Source organism: Mustelus asterias, chromosome 17 (assembly GCF_964213995.1).
Source record: "Mustelus asterias chromosome 17, sMusAst1.hap1.1, whole genome shotgun sequence".
Lineage (NCBI taxonomy): Eukaryota > Metazoa > Chordata > Chondrichthyes > Carcharhiniformes > Triakidae > Mustelus > Mustelus asterias.
In genome coordinates, this window is record NC_135817.1 from 53,366,365 (window position 1) to 53,393,246 (window position 26,882).

The 26,882-nt window shown below is 42.5% G+C and overlaps 1 protein-coding gene across 1 annotated transcript; it reads left to right on the forward strand.

The window, feature by feature from the left end:
- Window positions 1-5,464: 5,464 nt before the first annotated feature.
- Window positions 5,465-26,882, forward strand: LOC144506490 (V-set domain-containing T-cell activation inhibitor 1-like). Its single transcript, XM_078232672.1, has 5 exons — window positions 5,465-5,619; window positions 14,704-14,753; window positions 19,027-19,362; window positions 22,915-23,202; window positions 25,073-26,882. Coding segments are annotated over exons 1-5 (729 nt in total). The 5' UTR covers window positions 5,465-5,617; the 3' UTR covers window positions 25,126-26,882.

A 26,882-nucleotide genomic window follows, 5' to 3' on the forward strand; every position in this document is an offset into this window, starting at 1 on the left:
AAAACATTTGTCGTATTTTTCTTATACCTGGGATGTTGTTCATAAAAGATTAAATGGAGATCACACTACGATTTGCACGCCAATGACAGAATACTCTAACAATTAATGAATGAATTGAGGGCAGCCTTGTGAGTGGAATGGATCTTTCTAAGGTATTGTGCTCATACCTTGGACTGTCTTGTGTGCACTTTAAATAATAACACAGACAGAATGACAATAATTGAACTTAGCACTTCATTTTCACTCCCATTTGCTACTCACTCATTTCTGCTGAAAATGGGTCTAGATATAAGACAAGGACAGGATATTTCTCAATACTAAGCTTGTTCTTCCATAGTCCATAACCCACCAACCAATAATCACAAATGAAACAACAATTAGACAAAAAGGAAGGAAATTTCTAACTAAAGGGAACAGATTTCAAGGAAATTTACCAGCAATGACACAACCAAGGTGTCTTCCAACACCTTCCAAATCCACAACCACTACCATCTAGAATGACCAGCACAGCAAATTCATGGGAACACCACCACTTGGATGTCCCCTCCAAGTCACTCACCATCCTGACTTGGAACCATGTCACCGTTCCTTCACTGTCGTTGGGTCAGAATCCTGGAACTCCCTCCCTAGCAGCACTGTGGGTGTGCCTACATCACATGTACTACAGGGGTTTAAGAAGGCAGCTCACTACCCCTTCTCAAGGGCAAATAGTGATGGCCTAGAATAAATGCTGACCTAGTACAAATTCCTTTCAATGCAAATTGAGTTTCCACAATTCACTGCATTAGTTTTTAAAATGGGCTAGTTCTTCTGGTATCAGAGGCTGCAATGCACTGAAATTAAGTTTTGTTACATGTCAGGACACTGAAGGAGAAGTCCTAATGTGCGTACAGGTGCTGTAATTACCCGGGAAATTTAAGCTTCCAATGGACTGATTTGCGTTGTCCCAGACCCTCCAGGTTTTACATTGATTTTGGGTTGGAAACTTGCATTAGGTGCTTGCTATTTATCTGGATACTTACCCTAGAATTATTACACGTCATTTAATCTCTGGTCTAACTCAGTAATTAACAGCACAATTCAACCCACCACCATCCAACCTCCCACCCACCCCCAACTGCACCTTCAACCCAACTATTGCAAGAATCTGAGCCCATTACTCCCCCGCCCTAACTCAACCATCCCAAAATACTGTGGATGAAGAAAATGTTGGATAAACTCATCAGATCTGGCAGCATGAATCTAAATGATCCTTCTGTAGAATATTAGTGATGATCTATACAGAGAATGCTCTGTATTAAAGATGTCCCCCAGGATGTACCCATGAATCAAACATTTTCACCAAAGAACGAAGTGACAGTCAACAGAAAAATCAACTTTCTACCAGAAACAAATCAGCTCATAGGAATCTTTGCTGACAGTAATATCTTGTTTTGTAGTTTCTAGTCTGTCCACACAGATCCAATTTGCACTCCTAGCTTGGTGCCCCCTCCATATCGACTTCCACTGAACTTTAATGATGTAAGTTGGAACAGTGGGAAGATGTGGGTGGCTTGGAGGTTTGGTCCCAACATTTAATTCTCCACACTGTCGGATCTGCTGAGTTTATCCAGCACTTTCTGTTTTTATTCCAGATCTTCTGTATCCACAGTATTTTGGGATAGTTGGGTTAGGGCGGTAATTGGTTGGGGTTGGGGAGTAATTGGGTCAGGTTCTTGCGGTAATTGGATTGAGGTTGGTTGTGGTGATGGATTGAGTCATGCTGTTAATTGGGGGATTGGTTAATACTTTTCCCTACCTTGACACATTCCTAGAACTTTCTATTCTTCAACCAGTGTCTTGTCCATTTTCACCATTAAATTTCAACCTGACAGTTTGAGCTAACACTTACGTGCTAATGATTGTGAAGATGTTGAAAAGAAAAATAGTAGATTGGTAATGGTGGCGGTGATAGTGGTGATCAAGGATACGTGTACCTTGTAAAGGAAAACTTCCCTGTATTACTACCTCAAAAAGGTTAAGGACATTGGTCAGTCAGGATATTCCTGCTATCTATTACATTGCTCCCAACAAAATATCCTCCAGTTTGCTCCTTTGAGTAAATTCTTGATATTTCTCTTGATTAGAATGTGGCAAAAATTAGTGCAAATGTAATGGAAAATCTACTGTATTGGAAGCTCCAAATTCGCATAACCTTGCTGCCGAATGTGTAACATTAGGTTTGACACAGGATTTTGGCTTGAAGTGCCATGGCTTCCAGGAAGGGAATTGGATGCAGCTGACAGCTGAAATGTACAACATTGTACATTGTACGTTGTGATGCACCCATTCTCCTTTAATGGGTATGTGTTTTGGTTGCACCAAGAGCACAATACCGGTGGCATGGTGGCACAGTGGTTAGCACTGCTGCCTCACAGCGCCAGGGACCTGGGTTCAATTCCTGGCTTGGGTCACTGTCTGTGCAGAACTTGCATTCTCCCCTTATCTGAGTGGGTTTCCTACAGATGCTCTGGTTTCCTCCCACAGTCCGAGCGTTGTGTTGGTTAGGTGCATTGGCCATGCTAAATTCTCCCTCAGTGTACCCGAACAAGTGCTGGAGTGTGGTGGCTAGGAGATTTTCACAATAACTTCATTCCATTGTTAATATAAGCCTACTTGTGACACTAATATATAAACTGCTGGAAAACAGAAATTAAAACAGTTAGCAATTCTCCACGATTTAGGGTATTATCAGTATTGTCAAACAATTTTCACTTTCGTTTCTCTTTCTGTAACTGTACAGTTTCTCATTTGCTCACTTGGGTCACAGTACATTTAAAGTAAATAATTTCACATATATATATGTTTGATTATTGGCATTCTAAACTTATTGAATAAATTCTGCACTTAAAGTCGTGTTTTGGATGCATTCAGTTATATTTATATGTACAATAACTTATCACACAAATCTTAGCATCAATCCAATGATTAACTGATCCGTCACTATACTTAACTATTCAAGTAATTGGGACTTGTAAATATCTATTTGATTAGAAATGCACTAAAAGTTGCCTATATTCACACTGAAATGTTGTATCCTGTTTTAAACCCAGATTTCCTGTCAGTTATGTTTAAGGGGAGGTCCAAACTTCTAACCTGTAAAACTTCCTTCTGCCTCGAAACAAGTGACTAGCTGTAAAGCAGCTTTTCAATAGATGCTTGCACTCAACTCCGGACTAGCACCTCACCCAGCTCTGTTTGTGTTGCTGTTTGTACAGAGTTGTAGGATTCGCTGTTGTGCATTGATATTGAACAGGATTAAGCAGCAATGCATGTCAATGTCACCCTAAAATGATAAGAATGGGGAACTCGCTCCCAAAGGGAATGTTGAAGTGAATAGGATAAATGCGTTTAAGGGGAAAATAGACAGCAGATGAGGGAAAAGTGAATAGAGTCAGAATGGTGGGATTGGCTGATTAAAGATGTGAGGATGCTAAAGTGGAGCATAAACCCTGAATGCACTGGTTGATATGGATGGCTGGTTTCTGTATTGTATATTCCGTGTAACTCACCATAGGCTATTTCTTGTTTTGATTTTATAACTCGCTTACATCTCATCTCTGGCCTTCAGCTAATATTCAGGAGTTTTGTCTTTTTTTGTTTACTCCATCCTTAAAGTTACAAAGCCAATGCTCAGAATGGACTGGGCAAACCCAAATCCACTCCTTGTTTGCTCCAAAAATCAAATTCAAAATCCAATTGAATCCAGTTGGTGGTCCCCGCAAGAGAGACCAACAAGATCCAAGCTGACAAGATAAGACATTTCACCCCATCTTGGGCTTGATCTGACACTGATCTTAGCCAAAAGGCCGAGGAGTTTCATTGTTTGAGCTCAAAGACAATGCCCTGTGGTATGGTTATTTGCTTTCAGTTTCTGTCCATATCTTCCACTATTCTGAAGGACTTGTGTCCCTTTTCCAACTAGCTATAGCTCACATCACAAGAGAATAATCATTCTGTTTACTTGTTTCTAGAGAAATGAAACCTTGAGCTGTTTCTAATAAAACTAAACTTCTCCACATAGATAAAACCCCAAATGAGTTCATTCTTTTTACCCTCAGCCATTTTATCCTTCAGACATAAATCGAAGATTTTTGTCAAATGCATTTTGGAAATCTAAACTTATCACGTTGTAATGTTTACATCATCTACTTGACAAAATATTACCTCAAAAGTGTTACCTCATAAAGGACATCTGCCAGTCAGAATATTCCTGTTGTCTATTACATTGCCACCACAAAAATGCAAACACTGTACTGGGCAGCACGGTGGCACAGTGGTTAGCATTGCTGCCTCACAGTGCCAGGGACCCAGGTTCAATTCCAGCCTTGGGTGACTGTGTGGAATTTGCACATTCCCCCCGTATCTGTGTGAGTTTCCTCCCGGTGCTCCGGTTTCCCTCCACACTCCAAAGATGTGCAGGTTAGGTGGATTGGCCATGCTAAATTGACTCTTAATGTCAGGGAACTAGCAGGGTAAATAGGTGGGGTTACGGGGATATGGGTTTACCGTGGGATTGTTGTCGGTGCAGGCTCAATCGCTTCCTTCTGTACTTCTAAAAAATCTTCCAGTTTGCTCCTTTGAATAATTATTTGACTTGCTATTTCTCTTGACCGGAATGTGGCAGGTACTAGTGCGAATGTATTGGAAAATCTACTGTATTGAGAGCTCCAAATTCGCATCAGCTTGCTCCCGAATGTGTAACATTAGGTTGGATAGAGGTCCCATGGTTTCGTGGAAGGGGTCGGATGTAGCTGGCAGCTGAAATATAGTAAGAGTTTTAACAACACCAGGTCCAACCTGTTGGACGTTAACCTGGTGTTAAAACTCTTTACTGTGTTTACCCCAGTCCAACACTGGCATCTCCACATCAGCTGAAATATACAACAACTACCTTAACCATTCTCCTTTAATGTATATATGTCAGTGTTTTAATTTCAGCAAGAGTTCAAACTGAGAATGCTGGAAAACAGAAAATATTGGCAACACTCCACGATTGGGGCCATTTCCAGCGATAGCAATCGGTTTCAGTTTCGATTCTCTTTCTCTACGCAGTTTCCCATGTGCCTACTCGGGCCACAATACATTTAAAGTATATAATTTCACATATATATATATATATATTATTGGCGCTCTAAATTCATTAAATATGCGCTTAAAGCCGTGTTTTGGACTCATTCGGTTATATTTATATGTACAATAACTTATCACACAAATCTTAGCATCAATCCAATGGTTAACTGTCCCGTCACTATACTTAACTATTCAAGTAATTGTGACTTGTAAAAATGTCAATGTGATTAGAAATGCACTAAAAGCTGCCGATATCCACACTGAAATATTGTATCCTGTTTTAAACCTGATTGTCAGTTATGTTGAAGGGGAGGTGCAAACACTCGATTTGTAACCTGTGAAACATCCCTCTGCCTCGAAACAAGTGATGAGCTGCATAGCAGCTTTTCAATAGGCGCTTGCACTGAGTTCCGGATAGCACCTTACCCAGTCTCAGTTTGTGTCGCAGATAGTAGAGTTAGAAGCCTGGTTGTTCCGCATTGATATCGAACACGAATGAGCTGCAATGTATGTTTTTATTCAATGTTACTTGTAGATGTGTATGTTTATAACTAACTGACTAGATATGTGACCAGTATGTGATCTGTGTTGCTTTTCCATCAAGTAGACTATTTGATTGTTGTAACGTTATGGATGTAGAGCAATCGCTATAGAACATGCTCATAAATATATTGATTAAGGTATTTAATTGTCCATGTGACAAATATGTTATAGAGATTTTATAATATCGTCTTGTAGAATGCTGCATGGCGGTGGAAGAACCCGTTCTAGCGTGGAAACAGGCCGTTCGGCCCAACCGACGCGTGTTGGCGCGAGGTTGGGGAGGGGTTGGAGGGGCGATCTGTGTTGGTGTTTATACTCCACAGGCGCAATGGCTTTAATCCCGTGTGTAATCTGTTTTTGCCGACCCTTGGTGAGATTAAGAACCTTTTGTCAAACCCCGATATAATGAAAGCCTTTGTTTCCGGCATTATAACACTGATCGCATTTCAAGAAGTATTTCATTGGCTGAGCGCTTTGGGGCGGGATGTGGTTGTGAACAGTGCAATTCATGTCCAAGTTCTTCTTTATTCCGAAGAGCTCTCCATCTTCTTTCCAGAAAAAATGCCTCCTGTACAATAATCAGTATGTGAAGGGTGAGACTGGACAGAGAGGTATATGTGGACCATGTGGGTCTTTATGATGCAAGGGTCAGTAGGTTCAGAAGACCAATCTGTCCAATTTGTTGATGTTACCAATGATCTAATCAATCAGGATTGAGTGGAACTGCTTTGGTGGGTTTGTTGAGTTTAAGATGGGATAGAATACAACAAAAGCTCATGACCCTGAGAAGTAGTGAATACCGAGTCCAGGTTGGGGAGGACATGTATAAAGAACCCTTTCTTTCATTTTCAGTCTCGCTTTCTCTGAGCCTCTCACCTCCATTATGTATTACATTCACCGGTTCCCCTTTATCTATCCTGCTCAATACCACCTCAAAGAATTCTAAGAACCATCACAGATGACATGAGACAGTACCAGACCAAGCTAGAGTCCCAGGCTAGCCACACAGACTCCCACCAACTATGGCAAGGTCTGCAAGACATAACAGGCTACAAGATGAAGGCATGTAGAATCACCGACACCAAAGCACCCCTCCCTGATGAGCTCAATGAATTCTATGCCTGTTTTGAGCTAGAGGTCAGCGAGAGCAGCCCTTCCACCCCAGAAGCCTCGACCAAACCAGTATCCAAGGTCACCATCACAGATATCAGAGCAGCCTTCATGAAAATCAACCCATCAGAAAGCGACTGGCCCGGATGGGGTACCCGGATGAATATTCAGATCCTGCATGGACCAGCTGGTGGGAGTAATCGCAGGCATCTTTAAACTCTCCTTACACCGATCTGAAGTCGCTACCTGCTTCAAGACGATGACCATCATCCCCTGTACCAAAGAAAAGTCAGGCAGCGTGTCTTAATGACTATCGTTCGGTGGCTCTGACATCCATCATTATGAAGTGTTTGAAAAGGTTAGTCATGGCACGGATCAGTTCCAGCCTCCCAGATTGCCTGGATCCAGTAGAGTTCGCCTATCGCAACAGGTGCACAGCAGATGCCATCTACCTGGTCCTACACTCAACCCTGGAAAACCTGGATAACAAAGACACTTATGTCAGACTACATTGACTACAGCTCAGCCTTCAACACCGTTATTCCTACAAAACTCATCTCCAAACTCTGTGGCCTGGAGCTTGGCTCCTTCCTCTGCGACTGGATCCTAGACTTGCTAACCCACAGACAGCAATCAGTGAGGATAGGCAACAACATCCCCTCCACGATTATCCTCAACACTGGTGTCCCGCAAGGCTGTGTTTTCAGCCCTTTACTCTTCATTCGCTTATGATTGTGTGACCAAATTCCCCTCCAACTTGATTTTCAAGTTTGCTGATGACAGCGCCGTAATGGGTCGGATCGCAAACAATGATGAGATGGAATATGGGAAAGAGAGAGAGAATCTGGTGAACTGGTGCAACGACAATAATCTCTCAATGTCAGTAAAATGAAGGAGATAGTCATCGACTTCAGGAAGTGTAATGGAGGACCAAGAGTTTCAAGGTGTCCAGGTCACCAGCAACCTTCCTGGTCCCTCCATGCCGACGCTATAGTTAAGAAAACCCAGCAACACCTCTACTTTCTCAGGAGGCTAAGGAAATTCAGCATGTCTGCTATGACTCTCACCAGATGCATCATAGAAAGCACCTTTTCTGGATGTATAACAGCTTGGTATGGCTCCTGCTCTGTCCAAGACCACAAGAAACTGCAAAGGGTTGTGAACGTAGCCCAGTCCATCACGCAAACCAGCGTCCCATCCATTGACTCTGTCTACACTCCCCACTGCCTAGGAAAAGCAGCCAACATAATCAAGGACCCCGCGCACCCCAGACATACTCTCTTCCACCTTCTTCCATCGGGAAAAAGATACAAAAATCTGAGGTCACATACCAACCAACCCAAGAGCAGCTTGTTCCCTGCTGCCATCAGACTTTTGAATGGACCTATCTTGTATTAAGTTAATCTTTCTCTGCATCCTGGCTATGACTGTAACACTACATTCTGCACCCTCTCCTTTCATTCTTCCCTTTGTGCTCAATGTAAGTATGCTTTGTATAGCGCACAAGAAACAATACTTTTCACTCTATATGAATACATGTGACAAGAATAAATCAAATCAGATAATAAATTTGTCAGGCATGATTTCCCCTTCATGAAGTCATGCTGACTCTGTTTGATTATATGAATCAGTTCTGAATTCTATAATCTTACATCCTTTATAATAGACTCCAACACTTTCCCAATGACAGATGGTAAACTAACTGGCCTATAGAGTCTTAGAGGTTTACAGCATGGGAACAGGCCCTTTGGCCCAACTTGTCTATGCCGCCCTTTTTTTTGACAACTAAGCTAGTCCCAATTGCCCTTATTTGGCTCCTATCCCTCAATAGCCATCTTACCCATGTAACTGCCTAAACGCTTTTTAAAAGACAACGTTGTATCTGCCTCTACTACTACCTCTGGCAGCTTGTTCCAGACACTTACCACTGTTGAAATCTTGACTTCCGAGTTTGACTTTAACGCAAACACACATTAACACAAGATACTTAACCGACAGATTGTCTTTATTTCACTTGCTAGCTATGGGAGGAGTCTTGACACAATGGATCAGTGACACCTCTCCATCAGACAAAGAACATCATCCTGGTTTATACAATTCTGCAGCTCACAGTCAGTTGGACACAATCCAATCAAAAGTGTTACAAATGTTATACTTTACGTGTTGATCTAATAGAAAAATGTACAGAACCACCCTGATCTATGAGATCACGATACCTCATGGGTACCCCAATATATCATCCCTAAGCCTGTCTTTTAGTCTCTTAGTCAGACATCATGTCTCTATTTTTGATAGCAGCCTCACAAAGCATCCTCACTGAAACAGACTCACATGGGCATTCTTTAATTGATAAAGGGGGCCTACAAAAGCCATTAGTATTTTATGGTCTTGTCAGTGAAGTTAACTGAATCTCTAAGGGATGTGGTCAACTCATCTTGCCTTCAGGATGTTTCCCAATTATAGCCCTGACAGGTTTTGTTTATTGCCACACAATGAAACACATGTATATATTGCTTATCAAGTCAATGACTGAGCTTTTTATCACTCCCACAGTTAAAAGGGGTATCATCGTGTTACCATTAATTCTTGTCAATTCCCAATAAGTCCCCTGCCATAACTCTTTCGTTAGCTAAGACACTAATATCTTTCTGACTCTGTTTTTATTAGAAACTGTGAAGGCAGTTTCATTAAAACACACTCTTGTATCAGTTGTTTCTGATAAGGTGTCTGTTGAGGCAATTAAGTCTTCTTTATGGCCTTGTGATTCCAACAGTTGGGTGCTTTAAAGGAATGTTTCTAACATATGTTTGGTATCAAAGGGGCACTCTGTAACTGTGAATCTAAGTTTCTTTGTTTAATTTCTAAAATGTATAGAAGATATATTTATGTGTATGGATTAATTAAAGGTATTACACGTACCTTTAAAACTACATAGTATTAAAAACACCTCATTACAATTGCTAGCAAACTTGCTGCCCATTGATAAAGTGAATTCTGCATCTAAGTTGATTAAAGAAAAACCCTAGCAGAGTCTGCCATTCTTATCGTAGCCCTTTTCTTTTCTATCTTTCTACACCACCCTCTGTGTGAAACAATTGCCCCTCTGGACCCTTTTGTATATCTTCCCTTTCAACTTAAACCTATGCCCTCTAGTTTTAGACTCTCCTACCTTTGGGAAAACATATTGACTATCTAGCTGATTTATGCCCCTCATTATTTTATAGACTTCTATAAGATCACCCCAAAGCCTTCAATGCTCCAGAGAAAAAAGTCCCAGTCTATCCAGCCTCTCCTTATAACTCAAGCCATCAAGTCCTGGTAGCATCCTAGTAAATCTTTTCTGCACTCTTTCTAGTATAATAATATCCTTTCTATAATAGTGACTAGAACTGTACACAGTATTCCAAGTGTGGCCTTACCAATGTCTTGTACAACTTCAACAAGACGTCCCAACTCCTGTATTCAATGTTCCAATGAAACCAAGCACAGTGAATGCTTTCTTCACCACTCTGTCCACCTGTAACTCCACTTTCAATGAGCTATGAACATGTACGCCTCGATCTCTTTGTTCTATAACTCTCCCTAACGCCCTACCATTAACTGAGTAAGTCCTGCCTGGTTCGATCTACCAAAATGCATCACCTCGCATTTATTTAAATTAAACTCCATCTGCCATTCATCAGCCCACTGACCCAATTGATCAAGATCCCGTTGCAATCCAAGATAACCTTCTTCACTGTCCACTATGCCACCAATCTTGGTGACATCTGCAAACTTACTAACCATGCCTCCTAAATTCTCATCCAAATCATTAATATAAATGACAAATAACATTGGACCCAACACCAATCCCTGAGGCACACCGCTGGTCACTGGCCTGCAGTTTGGAAAACAACCATCTACAATCACCCTCTGTCTTCTGTCATCAAACCAATTTTGTATCGAATTGGCTGCCTCACCCTAGATCCCGTGAGATTTAACCTCATGCAACAACCTACCATGTGGTACCTTGTCAAAGGCCTTGCTAATGTCCATGTAGACAACATCAACTGCACTGCCCTCATCTACCTTCTTGGTTATCCATAGAACATAGACATAGAACAGTACAGCACAGTACAGGCCCCTCGGCCCTCTATGTTGTGCCGAGCTTTGTCCGAAACCAAGATCAAGCTATCCCACTCCCTATCATTCTGGTGTGCTCCATGTGCCTATCCAATAACCGCTTGAAAGTTCCTAAAGTGTCTGACTCCACTATCACTGCAGGCAGTCCATTCCACACCCCAACCACTCTCTGAGTAAAGAACCTACTTCGGACATCCCTCCTATATCTCCCACCATGAACCTTATAGTTATGTCCCCTAGTAACAGCTACATCCACCCGAGGAAATAGTCTCTGAACGTCCACTCTATCCCTCTCATCATCTTATAAACCTCAATTAAGTCGCCTCTCATCCTCCTCCGCTCTAAAGAGAAAATCCCTAGCTCCCTCAACCTTTCCTCATAAGACCTACCCTCCAAACCAGGCAGCATCCTGGTAAATCTCCTCTGCACTCTCTCCAATGCTTCCACATCCTTCTTATAGTGAGGTGACCAGAACTGCACACAATATTCCAAATGTGGTCTCACCAAGGTCCTGTACAGTTGCAGCATAACCCCACAGCTCTTAAACTCAAACCCCCTGTTAATAAACGCTAACACACTATAGGCCTTCTTCACGGCTCTATCCACTTGAGTGGCAACCTTCAGAGATCTGTGGATATGAACCCCAAGATCTTTCTGTTCCTCCACATTCCTCAGAACCCTGCCATTGACCCTGTAATCCGCATTCAAATTTGTCCTACCAAAATGAATCACCTCGCACTTATCAGGGTTAAACTCCATCTGCCATTTTTCGGCCCGGCTCTGCATCCTATCAATGTCCCTTTGCAGCCTACAACAGCCCTCCACCTCATCCACTACTCCACCAATCTTGGTGTCATCAGCAAATTTACTGACCCACCCTTCAGCCCCCTCCTCCAAGTCATTGATAAAAATCACAAATAGCAGAGGACCCAGCACTGATTCCTGTGGTACACCGCTGGTAACTGGTCTCCAGTCTGAAAATTTTCCATCCACCACCACCTTCGGTCTTCTGTGAGATAGCCCGTTACTTATCCAATTGGCCAAATTTCCCTCTATCCCACACCTCCTTACTTCATGAGCCGACCATGGGGAACCTTATCAAACGCCTTACTAAAATCCATGTATACGACATCAACTGCTCTACCTTCATCTACACACTTAGTTACCTCCTCAAAGAATTCAATCAAATTTGTGAGGCAAGACTTACCATTCACGAATCCGTGTTGACTATCCCAGATTAAGCTGCATCTTTGCAAATGGTCATAAATTCTATCCCTCAGGACCTTATCCATTAACTTACCCACCACCGAAGTAAGACTAACCCGCCTATAATTACCAGGGTCATTCCTATTTCCTTTCTTGAACAGAGAAACAACATTCGCCACTCTCCAGTTCTCTGGCACTATCCCCGTGGACAGTGAGGACCCAAAGATCAAAGCCAAAGGCTCTGCAATCTCATCCCTTGCCTCCCAAAGAATCCTAGGATATATCCCATCTGATCCAGGAAACTTATTGACCCTCAGGTTTTTCAAACCGTCAAAAAATTCAATCAAATTTGTGAGACATGATTTTCCACTCACAAAGCCATGCTGACTATCCCTAATCAGTCCTTACATCTCTAAATGCCTGTAGATCCTATCTCTGAGAATACCTTCTAATAACTTACCCACTACAGATGTGAGGCTCACCGGTCTGTAGTTCCCTGACTTTTCCCTGCAGCCCTTTTTAAACAAAGGCACAGCATTTGTCACCCTCCAATCTTCAGACATCTCTCCTGTGGCTGTCGATGATTCAAACATCTCTGCTAGGGGACCTGCAATTTCCTCCCTAGGCTCCCACAATATCCTGGGATACACTTCATCAGGTCCCAGGGATTTATCTACCTTGATGCGCTTTAAGACTTCTAGCACCTCCTATGTTATATGTACACTCCTCAAGACATCACTGGTGGTGGTTGCCTGGAACTCGCTGCCGGGGAAGGTTGTGTAAGCAGATATGATAATGATTTTTAAGAGGCGTCTTGACAAATACATGAATGAGATGAGAAGAGAGAGATATGGTCCCTGGAAGTGTAGGGGGTTTTAGTTCAGTTGGGCAGCATGGTCGGTGCAGGCTTGGAGGGCCAAAGGGCCTGTTCCTGTGCTGTAATTTTCTTTGTTCTTTGATTTTATTTCCCCAAATTCCCTAACATCTATGCCTTTCTCAACAGTAAATACTGATGAGCAATATTCGTTTAGGATCTCCCATCGCTTGTGGATCCGCACATAAATGAACTTATTGATCCTTAAGAGGCCCTATTCTCTCCCTAGTTACTCTTTTGCCCTTTATGTAATTGCAGTTAGCAATCAACTGACTCAGGATTCAGTTAGCATCCAGAGAGGGCTAGGATACAAGAGCAGGATGTACTTCTGAGGCTGTATAAGGCTCTGGTCAGACCCCATTTGGAGTATTGTGAGCAGTTTTGGGCCCCAGTTCTAAGGAAGGATGTGCTGGCCTTGGAAAGGGTCCAGAGGAGGTTCACAAGAATGATCCCTGGAATGAAGAGCTTGTCGTATGAAGAACGGTTGAGGACTCTGGGTATATACTCGTTGGAGTTTAGAAGGATGAGGGGGGGATCTTTTTGAAACTTACAGGATACTGCGAGGCCAGGATAGAGTGGACATGGAGAGGATGTTTCCATTAGTAGGAAAAACTAGAACCAGAGGGCACAACCTCAAGCTAAAGGGACGATCCTTTAAAACAGCGATGAGAAGGAATTTCTTCAGCCAGAGAGTGGTGACTCTGTGGAACTCTTTGCCGCAGAAGGCTCTGGAGGCCAAGTCATTGAGTGCCTTTAAGATAGAGTTAGATAGATTCTTGATTAATAAGGGGGTCAGGAGTTATGGGGAAAAGGCAGGAGGATGGGGATAAGAAAAATATCAGTCATGATTGAATGGCAGAGCAGACTCGAGGGGCCGAGTGGCCTAATTCTGCTTCTTTATGTCTTATGGTCTTATGGTCTAATACTATGGCTGTCCCTGTCAATGTTTGGAATGTTAAAATCCCCTACTATTACCACCCTATTTTTCTTGGAGCTACCTGTATTCTCCTTATAAATTTGCTCCTCAATTTCCCGCTGACTATTTGGGGGCCTATAGTACAACCCTATCAAAGTGATTTCCTCCTCCTTATTTCTCAGTTCTACCCATATAGACTCAGTGGGCGAACCTTCGGATATATCCCCTGTCAGAACTGCTGTGATGTTTTCCCTAATCAAAAGTACGACTCTCCTTCCTCTCTTACCTCCTGTTCTATCTTTTCTATAGTATCTGTACCCTGGAATATTGAGCTGCCAGTCCTGTCCCTCCCTTAGCCATGTTTCAGTAATAGCTATAATAACTGGCCTATAATTTTTTGTTTCTGTCTCCCTTTTTGAATAAAGGTGTTTCACTGGAGTTTTCCAGTCCTCTGGGACTTTTCCAGAATTTAAGGCTTCTTGGAAGATTACTACCAGTGCATCCACTATCTCTGTAGCTGCTTTCTTTAATATCCAAGGGTGCAACCGATCAGGCGAAAGGGACTTATTAGCCTTTAGTCCCATATTTGTAGCATCCTCTGGGCTTCAGAAACATTTCATATGTGTTCTATTTTAATATTTTTTGGAAATATAGATACCACTTCCTCTAGTTTTATCCAATTAGTTGATGTACACAAATGATCAGAAGCAGTTACAGAGCTGTACCCTGTGGAATATCATTACCACACCTTACCCACTTGGAAGCAGCCTTATTTTTTACTGTCTCGTTCCTCTCTAACCAGTCAATAATTCTTTTTCAGGATGCTATTACTGTGCTCTCTCCTGTTTGGCTTGCTGTTCGGCCATATTGGTGAGTTTTTTTTCCCCCTCTTTTGAAAACACATGAATAAACCTAAATAAATATGCACATATGAATGTGACAGATATTAGATATATCTGGCAAATTATAGTTAAGTAACTTGATTGGGATTGTTGGAGACTGAACGTACAGCTGAAGATGTGCGGCAGGACTCTGCGGAAATTCCGGCACAAAGACCTATGTGGGAATTGCCCAGGAAGTTTAAATTTCCCCTTTGCAAATGTCTTAGACTCTGAGCTAGAGTTGGAGACTTGGGATAGTTCCATGATACTTATCTAGTTATGCAAGAAGTGTAAGGTTAAAACCTAGTCTAACACCTGTCTGCACAACTGACCACACCCCTCCCCTATCTCCAACACCCTCATGACTATGCCACCTGACCCTCTGACCTGATTACCCCTCAACCCTACCACATGACTGACCCCCAACCCAACACAACCACTCCCTGACCTGACTACTCATGACCACACAATTATCCCCCACAACACAACTACCCGCTATTTCCTCCTCCACCTTGCCTCTTCACCCAGCTCACCCATTCATCAGCCTACCCTCTTATCCACCTCACCCACTTCTCCAACTCACCTCACTCACCTACCCACATACCCATCCTACCCACCTACCTATTCACTCATTCATCTGTTCACCCATTGACTAAGGTTCAAAGGCTGGCCCTTGAAACTTACCGTATGGCAGCTAGCGCCATAAAAACAGGGCATGTCTTCTGTGCTGAATGAGTTCTTCAGGATTCTGCATCATTAGTCATACCCTTCTAAAGGTAACCAGTTAAGTGCGGTTGTCTGACTGGTCAAAGTCTATGCAGCAGTTCTGACACTGATCTGAAGATTTGAGTCAGAGAATACTGTTGAACTGCTGTTTTTGGTAAATCACGGCGTTCCCGAGGAGTCACGCTCAGGACCATTGTTTTTGGTGTCCAGGGCACAATTTAAAATTTGCAGATGACACAAAACTTGGAATTATGGTGAACTGTGAGGAGAATCGGGAGGTCATTGATTGAATAGCAGACATGTGGTGGACAGATTTAGGGGAATTTAGGAACTTAGGTTTTCCCAAAAAACTTCTAAGTGCTGAATTTGCGGGAAAACTGGTGTAATTCACAATTGTTTTTTCAGTGGGAGTTCACACTGGAATCTCCCACACTCTGTGTAATGCAGAGGCCACAATTATGAATATCACTAAAAGCAGAGGGGACGGGGTCTATTCACCCCAGAGTCTGACTGCTCCGGGCCTCTGCATACGTGTAATGGCCCCAAACTGTCAGCCTGCAGTTTGATGGCCAGTTCAATCACTGGCCAGCACAGCACCCTCGCAGTGCTGCCCCTCCAGCTCCCCCATGATCCGGTCGTGGCCCCCACGACCATTCCCGGGCCAGCCTCGACCCCTCTCCTGTCCAGGAGCCCCCCGATCTCCAGCTCCCCCACCCCAGCTGTGGTGATCCCCCCCTCCACAGGAGGCAGACGCCCCCATCCCCCAGCAGCCCGTCCTGATCGCTGGCCTCCCTCCAGTCCCGACTGATCCCCATGCAGAGTGGCAGCAGGATCCCCACTCCCATGGACCGCCCCTAAGCTGCGTCCCCTAGGGCCCGCCCCCTAGGCCACACCCCCTTGCCACTGCCGGGTGCCCGGTGGGCAGTGACAAGGTGCCCCCCTGGGCATGGGCAGTGCCAGGGGGCATGGGCTGGCACTGCCAGGGTTCCCATGCCCAAAGGGCCTTGATTGCCCCCCCTTCACTCCAGTGGGGTCGTCCCGCTAGTTCCCTGAAAGTGGGGAGCTAGTCTGAACTCCGCCAGAGTGAAATTGCACTGACGGGGTGGGAGATACTAGCGGGCCCAAAGCCTTCAGTGCCGGGCCCGTAATGACATCAAAATAGGATTAAAAATAGATTAAAATCACTTACCTGCTGTCCCCGCCGATTTCCAGCATGGTCCCGACCGTGCCGGATATCCGGCGCTCGGAGATGCACGCACATCCGGAACGCATGTGCGAATCCCGCGAATTAGCCCACACGCGGTTCTCCCAGCCCACCGCGCTAAAGAATTAGCGTGTCGGGATGGGAGAATCGCCCCCTCAATGTATAAAGAATGTGGAAAGACAACATGAGCTAAAGGATACATTTTTAGAGGGGATAAGGGAGCAGAGGGACTTGGGGATATATGTGCACAGATTATTGAGCATAAATAGGCATATTGGGTTCTGGGCTTTATAAGTAGAGCCATAGGCCAGAATTGTATCGGCAAACCTGCCCTGATTCCAGGGGCTGGCAAGGCTCGGAGAACGGCATTCCCCGTTGGCCTCGGGCAGGATCGTACGAACCTCAGGCAGACGTGCCGGTAAAATTCTGCCCATACAGTACAAAAACAGCAAGTTATGGGGAACCTTTATAAAGCACTGTTTCAGCCTCAATTAGAGTATTGTGTCCTAGTCTGGGATCCGTAATTTAGGAAGGATTGGAAGGCCATGGAGAGGATGCAGGAAAGATGTATGCGAATGGCTCCAGGGATGAAGCACTTGGGTTATATGATTAGACTGACAAATCTGGGATTGGTCTACTCCAAGAAGTTTTAAAGGAATCTAAACGTTTATAACCGGAACAGGCAGAATTCATGTCACTCTCACCAACAATACTTTGGCTAGGATTACTAATAAATAAGAAAAGCCTTTGAAACAGAATAGAATAGAATCATAGAATCCCTACAGTGCAGAAGGGGGCCATTCGGCCCATCGAGTCTGCATCAACACTCTGACAGAGCATTCCACCAGGCCCTACCCTTGAAACTCCATGTATTTAGCCTGCTAATCCCCCGAACCTACACATCTTGAGACACTAAGGGCAATTTAGCATGGCCAATTCACCTAACCTGCACATCTTTGGACTGTGGGAGGAAACTGGAGCACCCGGAGGAAACCCATGCAGACACAGGGAGAACATACAAACTCCACACAGGCAGTGACTGGAATTGAACCTGAGTCCCTGGCGCTGTGAGGCAGCAGTGTTAGCTACATGCCACCATGCCGCAAAATAGTGCGGCACATTTCTGTCTGACTGAAATTTATCTCTGTTAATAATCAAAAAAAAGTCTAAATTCAGAGAAATCCATGGATTTGAATTGTTTGGCTATTAATATGGCACCTGATAGAATAAATCTTAAATAGTTGCTCACCATCTGCCGTGGTTTTAAGCCTTGGTTCAGGCTGAGGTCCTCATTGTCACACGATTGTGTTCATGGAGTACTCTAGAATTCAGACAAATATTCTACGTTGCCATTTAATTGTCAATGGGACTTATCCACTTTGTTCTTACATTCTCACCACTGTGGTTGTAAATGGTGAGTGGTAAAGGCTGGACCTGATGTTGTTGCCAGGGCTCAAAGCTGCTGTTGTTTTATCGGAAGCCTGAAAGGTGGAGTGGTGGTGGTTTTCCCAGCTGGTGAAACCTGTCAGGAGCAAGAAGACAGGCATGTGCTGTGACAAAAACAGAAAAATGCTGGAAAATTGGGGTGTGGAATGGACTGCCTGCTGTGATAGTGGAGTCGGACACTTTAGGAACTTTCAAGCGGTTATTGGATAGGCACATGGAGCACACTAGAATGATAGGAGTGGGATAGCTTGATCTTGGTTTCGGAAAAGGTTCGGCACAACATCGTGGGCCGAAGGGCCTGTACTGTGCTGTACTGTTCTATGTTCTATGTAAAATCTCAGCAGGTCTGATAGCATCTGTGGAGAGAGAGTAGAGCCAATATTTCGAGTCTAGATGACCCTTCATCTTTGGGCCGTGAGATGTCTTTCATGTGGACTTCTGTGCCTGAATGAAAACCTCTAAATGCAAGTTCGAGTGAAGCACTGGTGTCATAGAGACATTAGGGATTTAGGCCAATCAATCCATCAAGTACAAGACAGCTCTAGAAAACAACAGATAGACATGGCAGTGTTGGAGTTAGCTCAAAGCTAGCTCCAAATGTTATTAAAAACATATTCAGTTACTTACCAACGGCCTACATAGACCAGGAAATTCCTCGGAGCTCATCCTTGTCTGATGTTGTATATTAGCCAGAAAGTGGAAACCAACTCTGAGGAATTCACGATCACAATCAAACCCATTTATAAGCGAAACAATGTACCTTTTCAACACTTTTTTATAAATGATAGAAATAAACAGATCTGATCTGAACAAAGGCTAATATATATTTATGTGAATAATTATTAAAATATTTGTTTTAATAATGGTACTGTCATCCCTTGTGCAGAGACATTCATTGTTTCCTCTGATGAGGACATTGCTGCAGAGATTGGCAACCATGTCATTCTCAACTGTGCATTTGATAGCCATGGTGACAGTAATCCTACAGTGATCTGGCAGAAGATAGGTCTGGATCAAACTGTGCACAAGTACAGGGAAAATGAGAATGACTTCAGCGAACAGCACAAAAACTACACCAAGAGAACTGAACTTCATGGAGTCAACAAAGGAGACGCATCTCTTACACTGAAGAATGTTAATATCTGGGATGAAGGAACCTACAAGTGCAGTGTGTATAATGACAATGGATTTGGTGACGTATTAATACATCTATCTGTTTGGGGTATGTCATCTGTTTTGCATCTGCATTTAGAATCACTCGGTGTTTAATTATTTTAATTTTTACGCAGGTTTCCAGTGACTCTAGCGGAAAAGACAGTTTTCATTTCATTTAGTTATTAAGAAAGTTTGTTATGGAATGACAGCAATAGCTTCTAACCTAGATTGCCAAGCAAAACAAAAATGAAAATATACCAGATTCTCCTGATGTCCAGGTTGGGCCAATGCTAATTGAAGTTTGGAAGAGTGACAGGTAATCTTATCGGAATATAGAATTCCTACAGAAGTAGGGCCATCCAGCCCATCGAGCCTGCACCGACAACAATCCCATCCAGGTCCTTTCCCCGTAACCTCATGTATTTACCGTGCTCAACCCTCTGACGCTAAAGAGCAATTTAGCACGGCCAATCAACCTAACCTGCACATCTTTGGACTGTGGGAGGAAACCGGAGCACCCGGAGGAAACCCATGCAGACACGGGGAGAATGTGCAAACTCCATACAGACAGTCACCCAAGGCTGGAATTGAACCCAGGTCCCCAGTACTGGGAGACAGCAGTGCTAATCACTGTGCCACCGTGCTGTCCATGTAAAAGGCACGTAAGATTCTGAGGGGGTTTAACAGAGTAGATGCTGTGGGGATGTTTTCCCTCATAGGGGACTCTAGAACTGGTGGGGTTGGGGGAGGGGGGGGGCACAATTTAAAAATAAAAGGCCTCCCATTTAAGTTGGAGATGAGGGGCAGGACTTTACTCGCTTGTCCCAAAACCATAAAACCCTGCCTGAAGTCAGTGGACCTTCCCATACTCCACCCCTCACTCGCTCGATTCCCGTGGCGAGCGGGCCGATAAAATTCTGGCCGAGGAATCATGAGTGACATGAGTATTTTGAATTCCCTTCCACAGAGGACAGTGGAGGTTGAGTTATTGAATGTTTGAAGGCTGAGTTAGAATTTTGATCGATGGAGTCAGGCTGGAAAATGGAGCTGAGGCCACAGTCAGATCAGTCATGATCTTATCAAATGGTAGAGCAACCGAAATGGGCCAAATGGGCAATTCCTGCTCCTACTTTTCATTGTCTTATCATCCTGCACTAGGATCAGGGATTATGCCATTTTTCTCTGGTATTCACTGAAGCTACAGTGGGGGATCAGGAGACTTCAGCCAGAATTTTTACCACATTGCGGGGAATTTTCCCATCCTGCCCGCCATGGAAATCGTAGGGGGGGGGGGGGGGGGAGGAAACCATGGAAAAGTCTGTTGACCTCAGGTGGAATTTAGTCTGTTGACCTCAGGTGGAATTTTCTGATTTTGGGGCAAGCATGGCCAGAAAATCTCGCCCATTGGCTTTGGAAGATGAAATTGTCAAACTTTATCCCGGAGGTATTATTGGTTAGAACAATAACACAAATCTGTAATCCAAATTAATCTGTATCCCTGATCCTACTTCCAGCAGTATTGTAAATGAAGGCCAATAATTTGCATTAAAAAACAGACACCATGGTAGGCAGACAGTGGACCAAAAATAAAAGATAACGATGAAGCAAGAGTATCTGGACAGTTGAGGCACCCGTAGAGGAAACTGAGAAAGTATAAGAGATTGATCAGATTAAAAAGCCAGCAGGTCAACTCAGAATTGAAAACAGGAGTGCTGTCAAAATATCTTTGGGGTTTATTTATAATTTCTACCCAGCGGATGTTATAATTTTTTGAACAAAAATTTCCTAGGTCTTTTCTGGAATGGCCTTCAGCAATTCCTTTAAGGATAGTTAATTAGACCATTTCTTGGCTGGTACAAATGGCCTGATGAACACAGAACACATGTCACCTACCCATTTCTGAAAATTGTAAACAGAGTTCTACAAAACACTGCAAGGAGCTGATCTCCATATTGTAAGATGGCCTTCTCCTGTTTAGGTGAAATTTGTCAGTAGATTTGGGATGATATGGACAGGTTGGTAAAGCAGGAACAAGGCAGATCAATTTCACTTGGTAAAGTGAAGTGATGCACGTTGGCGGGAGGGGGTTTTTGAGGGGACTAATATAGGAACACATGCACTATAAATGGCATGATTTTGAAAAATGCAAATGAGCAGAGAGATCTTAGTAACCAAATAAACAAGTCATTAAAGATGGCACAGTAAGCCGATAAGATGGTTACAAAAAGCATAACTGTACAATACTATGTACAGTTCTGGTCACCCTATTATAGAAAGGATATTATTAAACTAGAAAGAGTGCAGAAAAGATTTACTGGGATGCTACCGGGACTTGATGGTTTGAGTTGTAAGGAGAGGCTGGATAGACTGGGACTTTTTTCTCTGGAGCGTAGAAGGCTGAGGGGTGATCTTACAGAGGTCTGTAAAATAATGAGGGGCATATATCAGCTAGATGGTCAATATCTTTTCATAAGGTAGGGGAGTCTAAAACTGGAGGGCATAGTTTAAAGTGAGAGGGGAGAGATACAAAAGTGTCCAGAGGGGCAATCTTTTCACACAGAGGGTGATGAGTGTCTGGAACAAGCTGCCAGAGGTAGTAGTAGAGACAGGTACAATTTTGTCTTTTAAAAAGCATTTAGACAGTTACATGGGTAAGAGGGATATGGGCCAAATGCGGGCAATGGGGACTGGCTTTGGGGTTTAAAAAAAAGGGCGGCATGGACAAGTTGGGCCGAAGGACCTGTTTCCATGCTGTAAACCTCTATGACTCTATACTGCTTCTTGGATTTTAAATAGAGTAATATGATATAAAACCAGGGAGATGATGCTGAAAAAATATCAGTCACTGATTAGGTCTCGCGAATATTGTGGATAATTCTGGACGTGACACTTCAGTAATGATGTAAAGACCTTACAAGGCGTAACAATGGAGGTTTATTAGAAATGACCAGGAATATGGGATTTTAGTTACAAGGAGAGATTGGAAAATTTAGGGCTATTGTCTTTGGAACAGGGAAGGTAAAGAGGTGACTTAATTGAGGTTTTCAGGATGATCAGAGGTTTTGATAGGGTAGTCAGAGAAATTAATCTCTCCAGTGAGTGCATCAAAAACCTGAAATCATTGATTTAAAATAATTGGCAACATATGTGAAGGTGAGCTGATGAATTATTTTCATTCAGTTGCTGCGATCTAGAATGCTGAACCTAAAAAGGTGGTTGAAGGTGATTCTAAAAATAATGTTCAAAGGGAGTTGGGCAGGTTGTTGAGGATGTTGAACTTACAGGATTATGGAAAACACAGGAGTATGGAACTAAAAATGACAATTCTTTCAAAGAACTAGTCCAGGGATGATGGGCTGAATGGCCTCATCTTGTTCTATAATTTTCCACGATTATATGATACCTGCATTTATCCAAAGCTCCTAATTCCAACATAAAACACTAAACCCATCCCCTGTAGTTTATTTTTGCTCTGCGGAAAATAGCTTTGGCATTATTGGTCACAGCATGCTTTTAAATACATGTTCTCAACTGTTGTGAAAGCTGTAATGTTCTGTAATGGGTTACAGGCACATTATCTTTGCGGTTCCTTATATAATGGCATGTTATTTTTCTCTAGCACAATGTACTGACGGTATCCATATCGTATGGAAATCTGATGGAAATGGCAATGACATGCTGTCTTGCCAGTCTTCAGGCTGGTACCCAAAACCAGAAGTTAGCTGGAAAGATAAGCATGGTAATGATCTGAATGAGTTTGCTGAAGTAACCCTGACCAGAGACAACAATGGATTTTTCAGTGTTGAACATGACCTGAAGCAGGACCATGATTCAAAGAACCAGTACATCTGCTCCAAGAAACATCAGTGGATGACAGAACCTCTCCGTGCTCGAGCTGTGTTCACAGGTGGGTTTTATTTGTGAGATTTATGCTCAGGTTAACAGACTAATGTAAAAGTTGTGGAAAACATATCTATCTGTTGGGTAGAGAAACACATCAATAATGTGATTATGGACAAAATAATAATCTGTTTCTTAAAGTTATTTAAAGACAGGAAATGTGCCATGAAATTGTGCTGTTGACGATACACTGAACACTTAACACAGTTATTGAAATACCTCTGTCTGATACTTTGATAGAGGCAATGACCTAACAAGAACAAGTATTTGCAGACAGAAAATTATAAGACGTATCAATACTTTTAGAGATAAATTGGGTAAAATTGTTAGGAATTAATACGTTAGAATTCTTGATATCAATAACTGGATTACACTTCTGTTAAAATAGCAATAAAAATAAAATAAAGAATAATGTTATTAATTTAAATGTATTAGGCCAATTTGTTTTAGTGTGGAAGTGATACCCATTGACTGATTTCATCGATATTCTAGTTTTGTAAGGCTATTAGGGTCGCCAAATGTGAAAAATCTTTTGTCTGAATGTGACCCTTCTTAATCTGCCAGTTTCCTTGGCTTGAAAGCCTAAGTGAAAAAATTACACAAAACCCAATACAGATTCTTATTTGTTTCAATAAGGAAACATGGAATGATCAAAGAGGGAGGGCATTTTCTACCCATGTTAGAAATCTAGTATCTTTATTTGTGCTGTGTATGAAACTATTCTTGTGAAGGGAAAATCAGGGAATGTGAGGAGAACCACTTCAGTGCTGGACATAGTAAGAACCTTGTGAGTAAATCAAAGTGTTTTTATTTTTTTTTAAATGGAATCCTCCATAAATATTACAATCTGTTCTGCTGAAGTAACTAACTTTTGGATATTTATATTGGCCATAAGAAGCTTTGAAAGAGCACAGAGCCTTTTTCTGTTGTTAACATATTCTTATCTTTATGCCACTATCAGCACCTTCTTTAGTCTTTAACACCACCATTAACGTTTCCTTTGTCTTGTGTCCATGACATCTTTGTTGATCTCTCCTGAGCTTCCACCTGTCCCTGATCTTCTATTCCGCTCAACACTCTCTACCCCCCTCTCCAACTATACAATCCTTCACATTTCTATCCATCTTCAGCTCTGAATAAGAGTCACATGGACTCAAAACCATGTGCGGGATTCTCCAGCCGCGCGTACCCCAAGACCGGAAATTCCTGCCCGAGCTCGAACTTTAAATGGTCCACTGAATTTTCTGTCTCGCCCACTACCATTCCCACAGCGGTCGAGATGGGAAAATTTCGGCCATTAACTCTGTTCCTCTCTCCACAGATGCTGCCAGACCTGCTGGGTCTTTCCAGCATTTTCCGTTTTTATTTCAGATTTCCAGCATTTGCAGTTTTTTGCTTTTATTTAAAAGGTACTCATTGGCTATGAAGGATTGTTGGTGTGTTTTTAATTTCCGACAAATAAAATCACATTTTGATGAAGTGTATGTTTCAAGACTTTGGCTGGGCTTCTCCGACGTCACCCACAACTGGGATTATCCAGTCCCACTGCTATGAACAGAGATTTGGCTGAGCGTCAAATTCTCCATTCTCACTGGCAGCGGTAGCGGGGCATGCAAGACTGGAGAATTCCGGCCTATGTTCTAGTTGAAATTGCAGCTTAGGAAAAATTGACACTGGTTATTTGAACTGAGGATGAAATAACTCAATGTTACATATGAAATAGGCACCAGAATTTGCAATCACTTTAAGTTATCTTGAACACTTTTCTTTGAAAGTGTAAGCCTCTCATGAAAGGACTAGTTTTACACATCACTACCTCATAACACGGCATGAGCTGAAGAAATACTGACATGTCTTTATCTTTCCTTTACTTTCAGATGGGGGAACCATTGTTCGCATAGATGATGGAAGTCCTCCTTCAGATTTATAAGTCAGAAGCTGTTTTATCAAATTGAAGCCTTCAAATATCTTGTCGGAATAATTCTTCATTGCTCACTATGAATTGCAAAGCTTTGCCAAACTGAAACCTGCACATATTGTATCCAATTAAAAAATTGTCTGTTGTTTCTTTATAAGTCACTGAATAATTAAGGGATATATTTTTCTTTGGAGAAATTCACTGAGTGATGGAGAGTAATTCAACTCTTTCTGTTTTGCAGAAGAAGACAGGTGGTTAGCATTGGAAAATCAATAATTGGAATGGGGGTAGCTCATTTTAAACTGACGCCACATTTCATTGTGCCCGCAAACAGGTAACCAGCTGAGCTGCTGAAATGTGCAAATTGGGGTCCACAGCTGTTTATAGGACTAGTCGCAAATTCAGGTACAAATTCTCACTGCTTGCACCATTCAGTTTTCCAGATCTTGAGCTGAGAAGCCACAAACTGAAATGTCAATTTCACCATTTCATTAATCGGAGGGTTGGCTGCCGACTGCCACCTGCTGCACTTGCTGCCAACTCCCAGGACCCTTCCTCTCCCAGGGTATATAGATATTATCACATCAAAAAATGATTGACAAAAAACTTTATAAAATCCTGTCTAATACCCGCTGTGCACCCTGTCTTACAAAACAGAGGGTTTTGTATACTCGTCTAGAGTATCTCAGGTGTGTGGAGTTGGTGAATGAGGCAGATTTCTGGGGGCTATTATATTTTGATTCGCAATCCTGTCAGCGAAGAATGTTCTAAATTGGGTAATACTAACTACTGTTATTTTAAGCAAATAGAGTGGCTTTTTTCCCTCATCTTTCTCTCTTTCGTTCTTTTGCACTCTGTCACAAGCAAGTTATTTAGTGGAAAAACATTTAAAACCTTTATCATTTTAAGCAGAAGAAACAATATTGTCATTTAAGCTGAAGAGGCAAGAATGTCGTTGGCCACTAAAAAGGTGGACTGCATCTGAAATATTAAAGTAATGAAGCCATTCCATTTGTATAAATTTACAGATATGAAAACCAGCAGTGTGGGTATGAAAACAAGAGTCTTGGGATTCTGATGGACTTCATCACTAAACATTTCATGGGGGAAGGTGATGGCCGAATGGTATTATCACTAGATTATTAATCCAGAAACTCAGGTAATGTTCTGGGGACCCAGAACTCCACCATGACAAATGAAAGAAATTGAATTCAATAAAAAAAAAGTCTGGAATTAAGAATCTACTGATGACCATGAAACCACTGTCAATTGTTGGAACAACCCATCTGGTTCACTAATGCCCTTTAGGGAAGGAAATCTGCCATCCTTACCTGGTCTGGTCTACATGTAACTCATGAGAGTAGAGCCACAGCAATGTGGTTGACTCTCAGTTGCCCTCAGGCAACAAGGGATGGACAATAAACACTGAGCAGCCAACAACGCCCATGTCCCCTGATTGAATAAAAATAAATTCAGAAATAGCTGTGGAACATTAGCTCCTGTGCTCATTGTGCAGCCCGAGAGATAAGAAAATGCTAGTGGAGGCTCATTTGTGAACCAGCAGCTGGGCTGAAACTTGTGACTTTTCCAGAGGTGATAAAGAGGTTTTTATATTGATATTTTTCTGCAAACAGAAGTAGGAAAAAGCAGCGTCAAAATTTTGTTTCAGTAATTTACTTTGTGATGGAATGTATATTTGTGATTTGCTTTGGTGGTATTTGTGACTTATTTGTATTGATTTATAATGAACTAACTAACCCTTGGAGTTA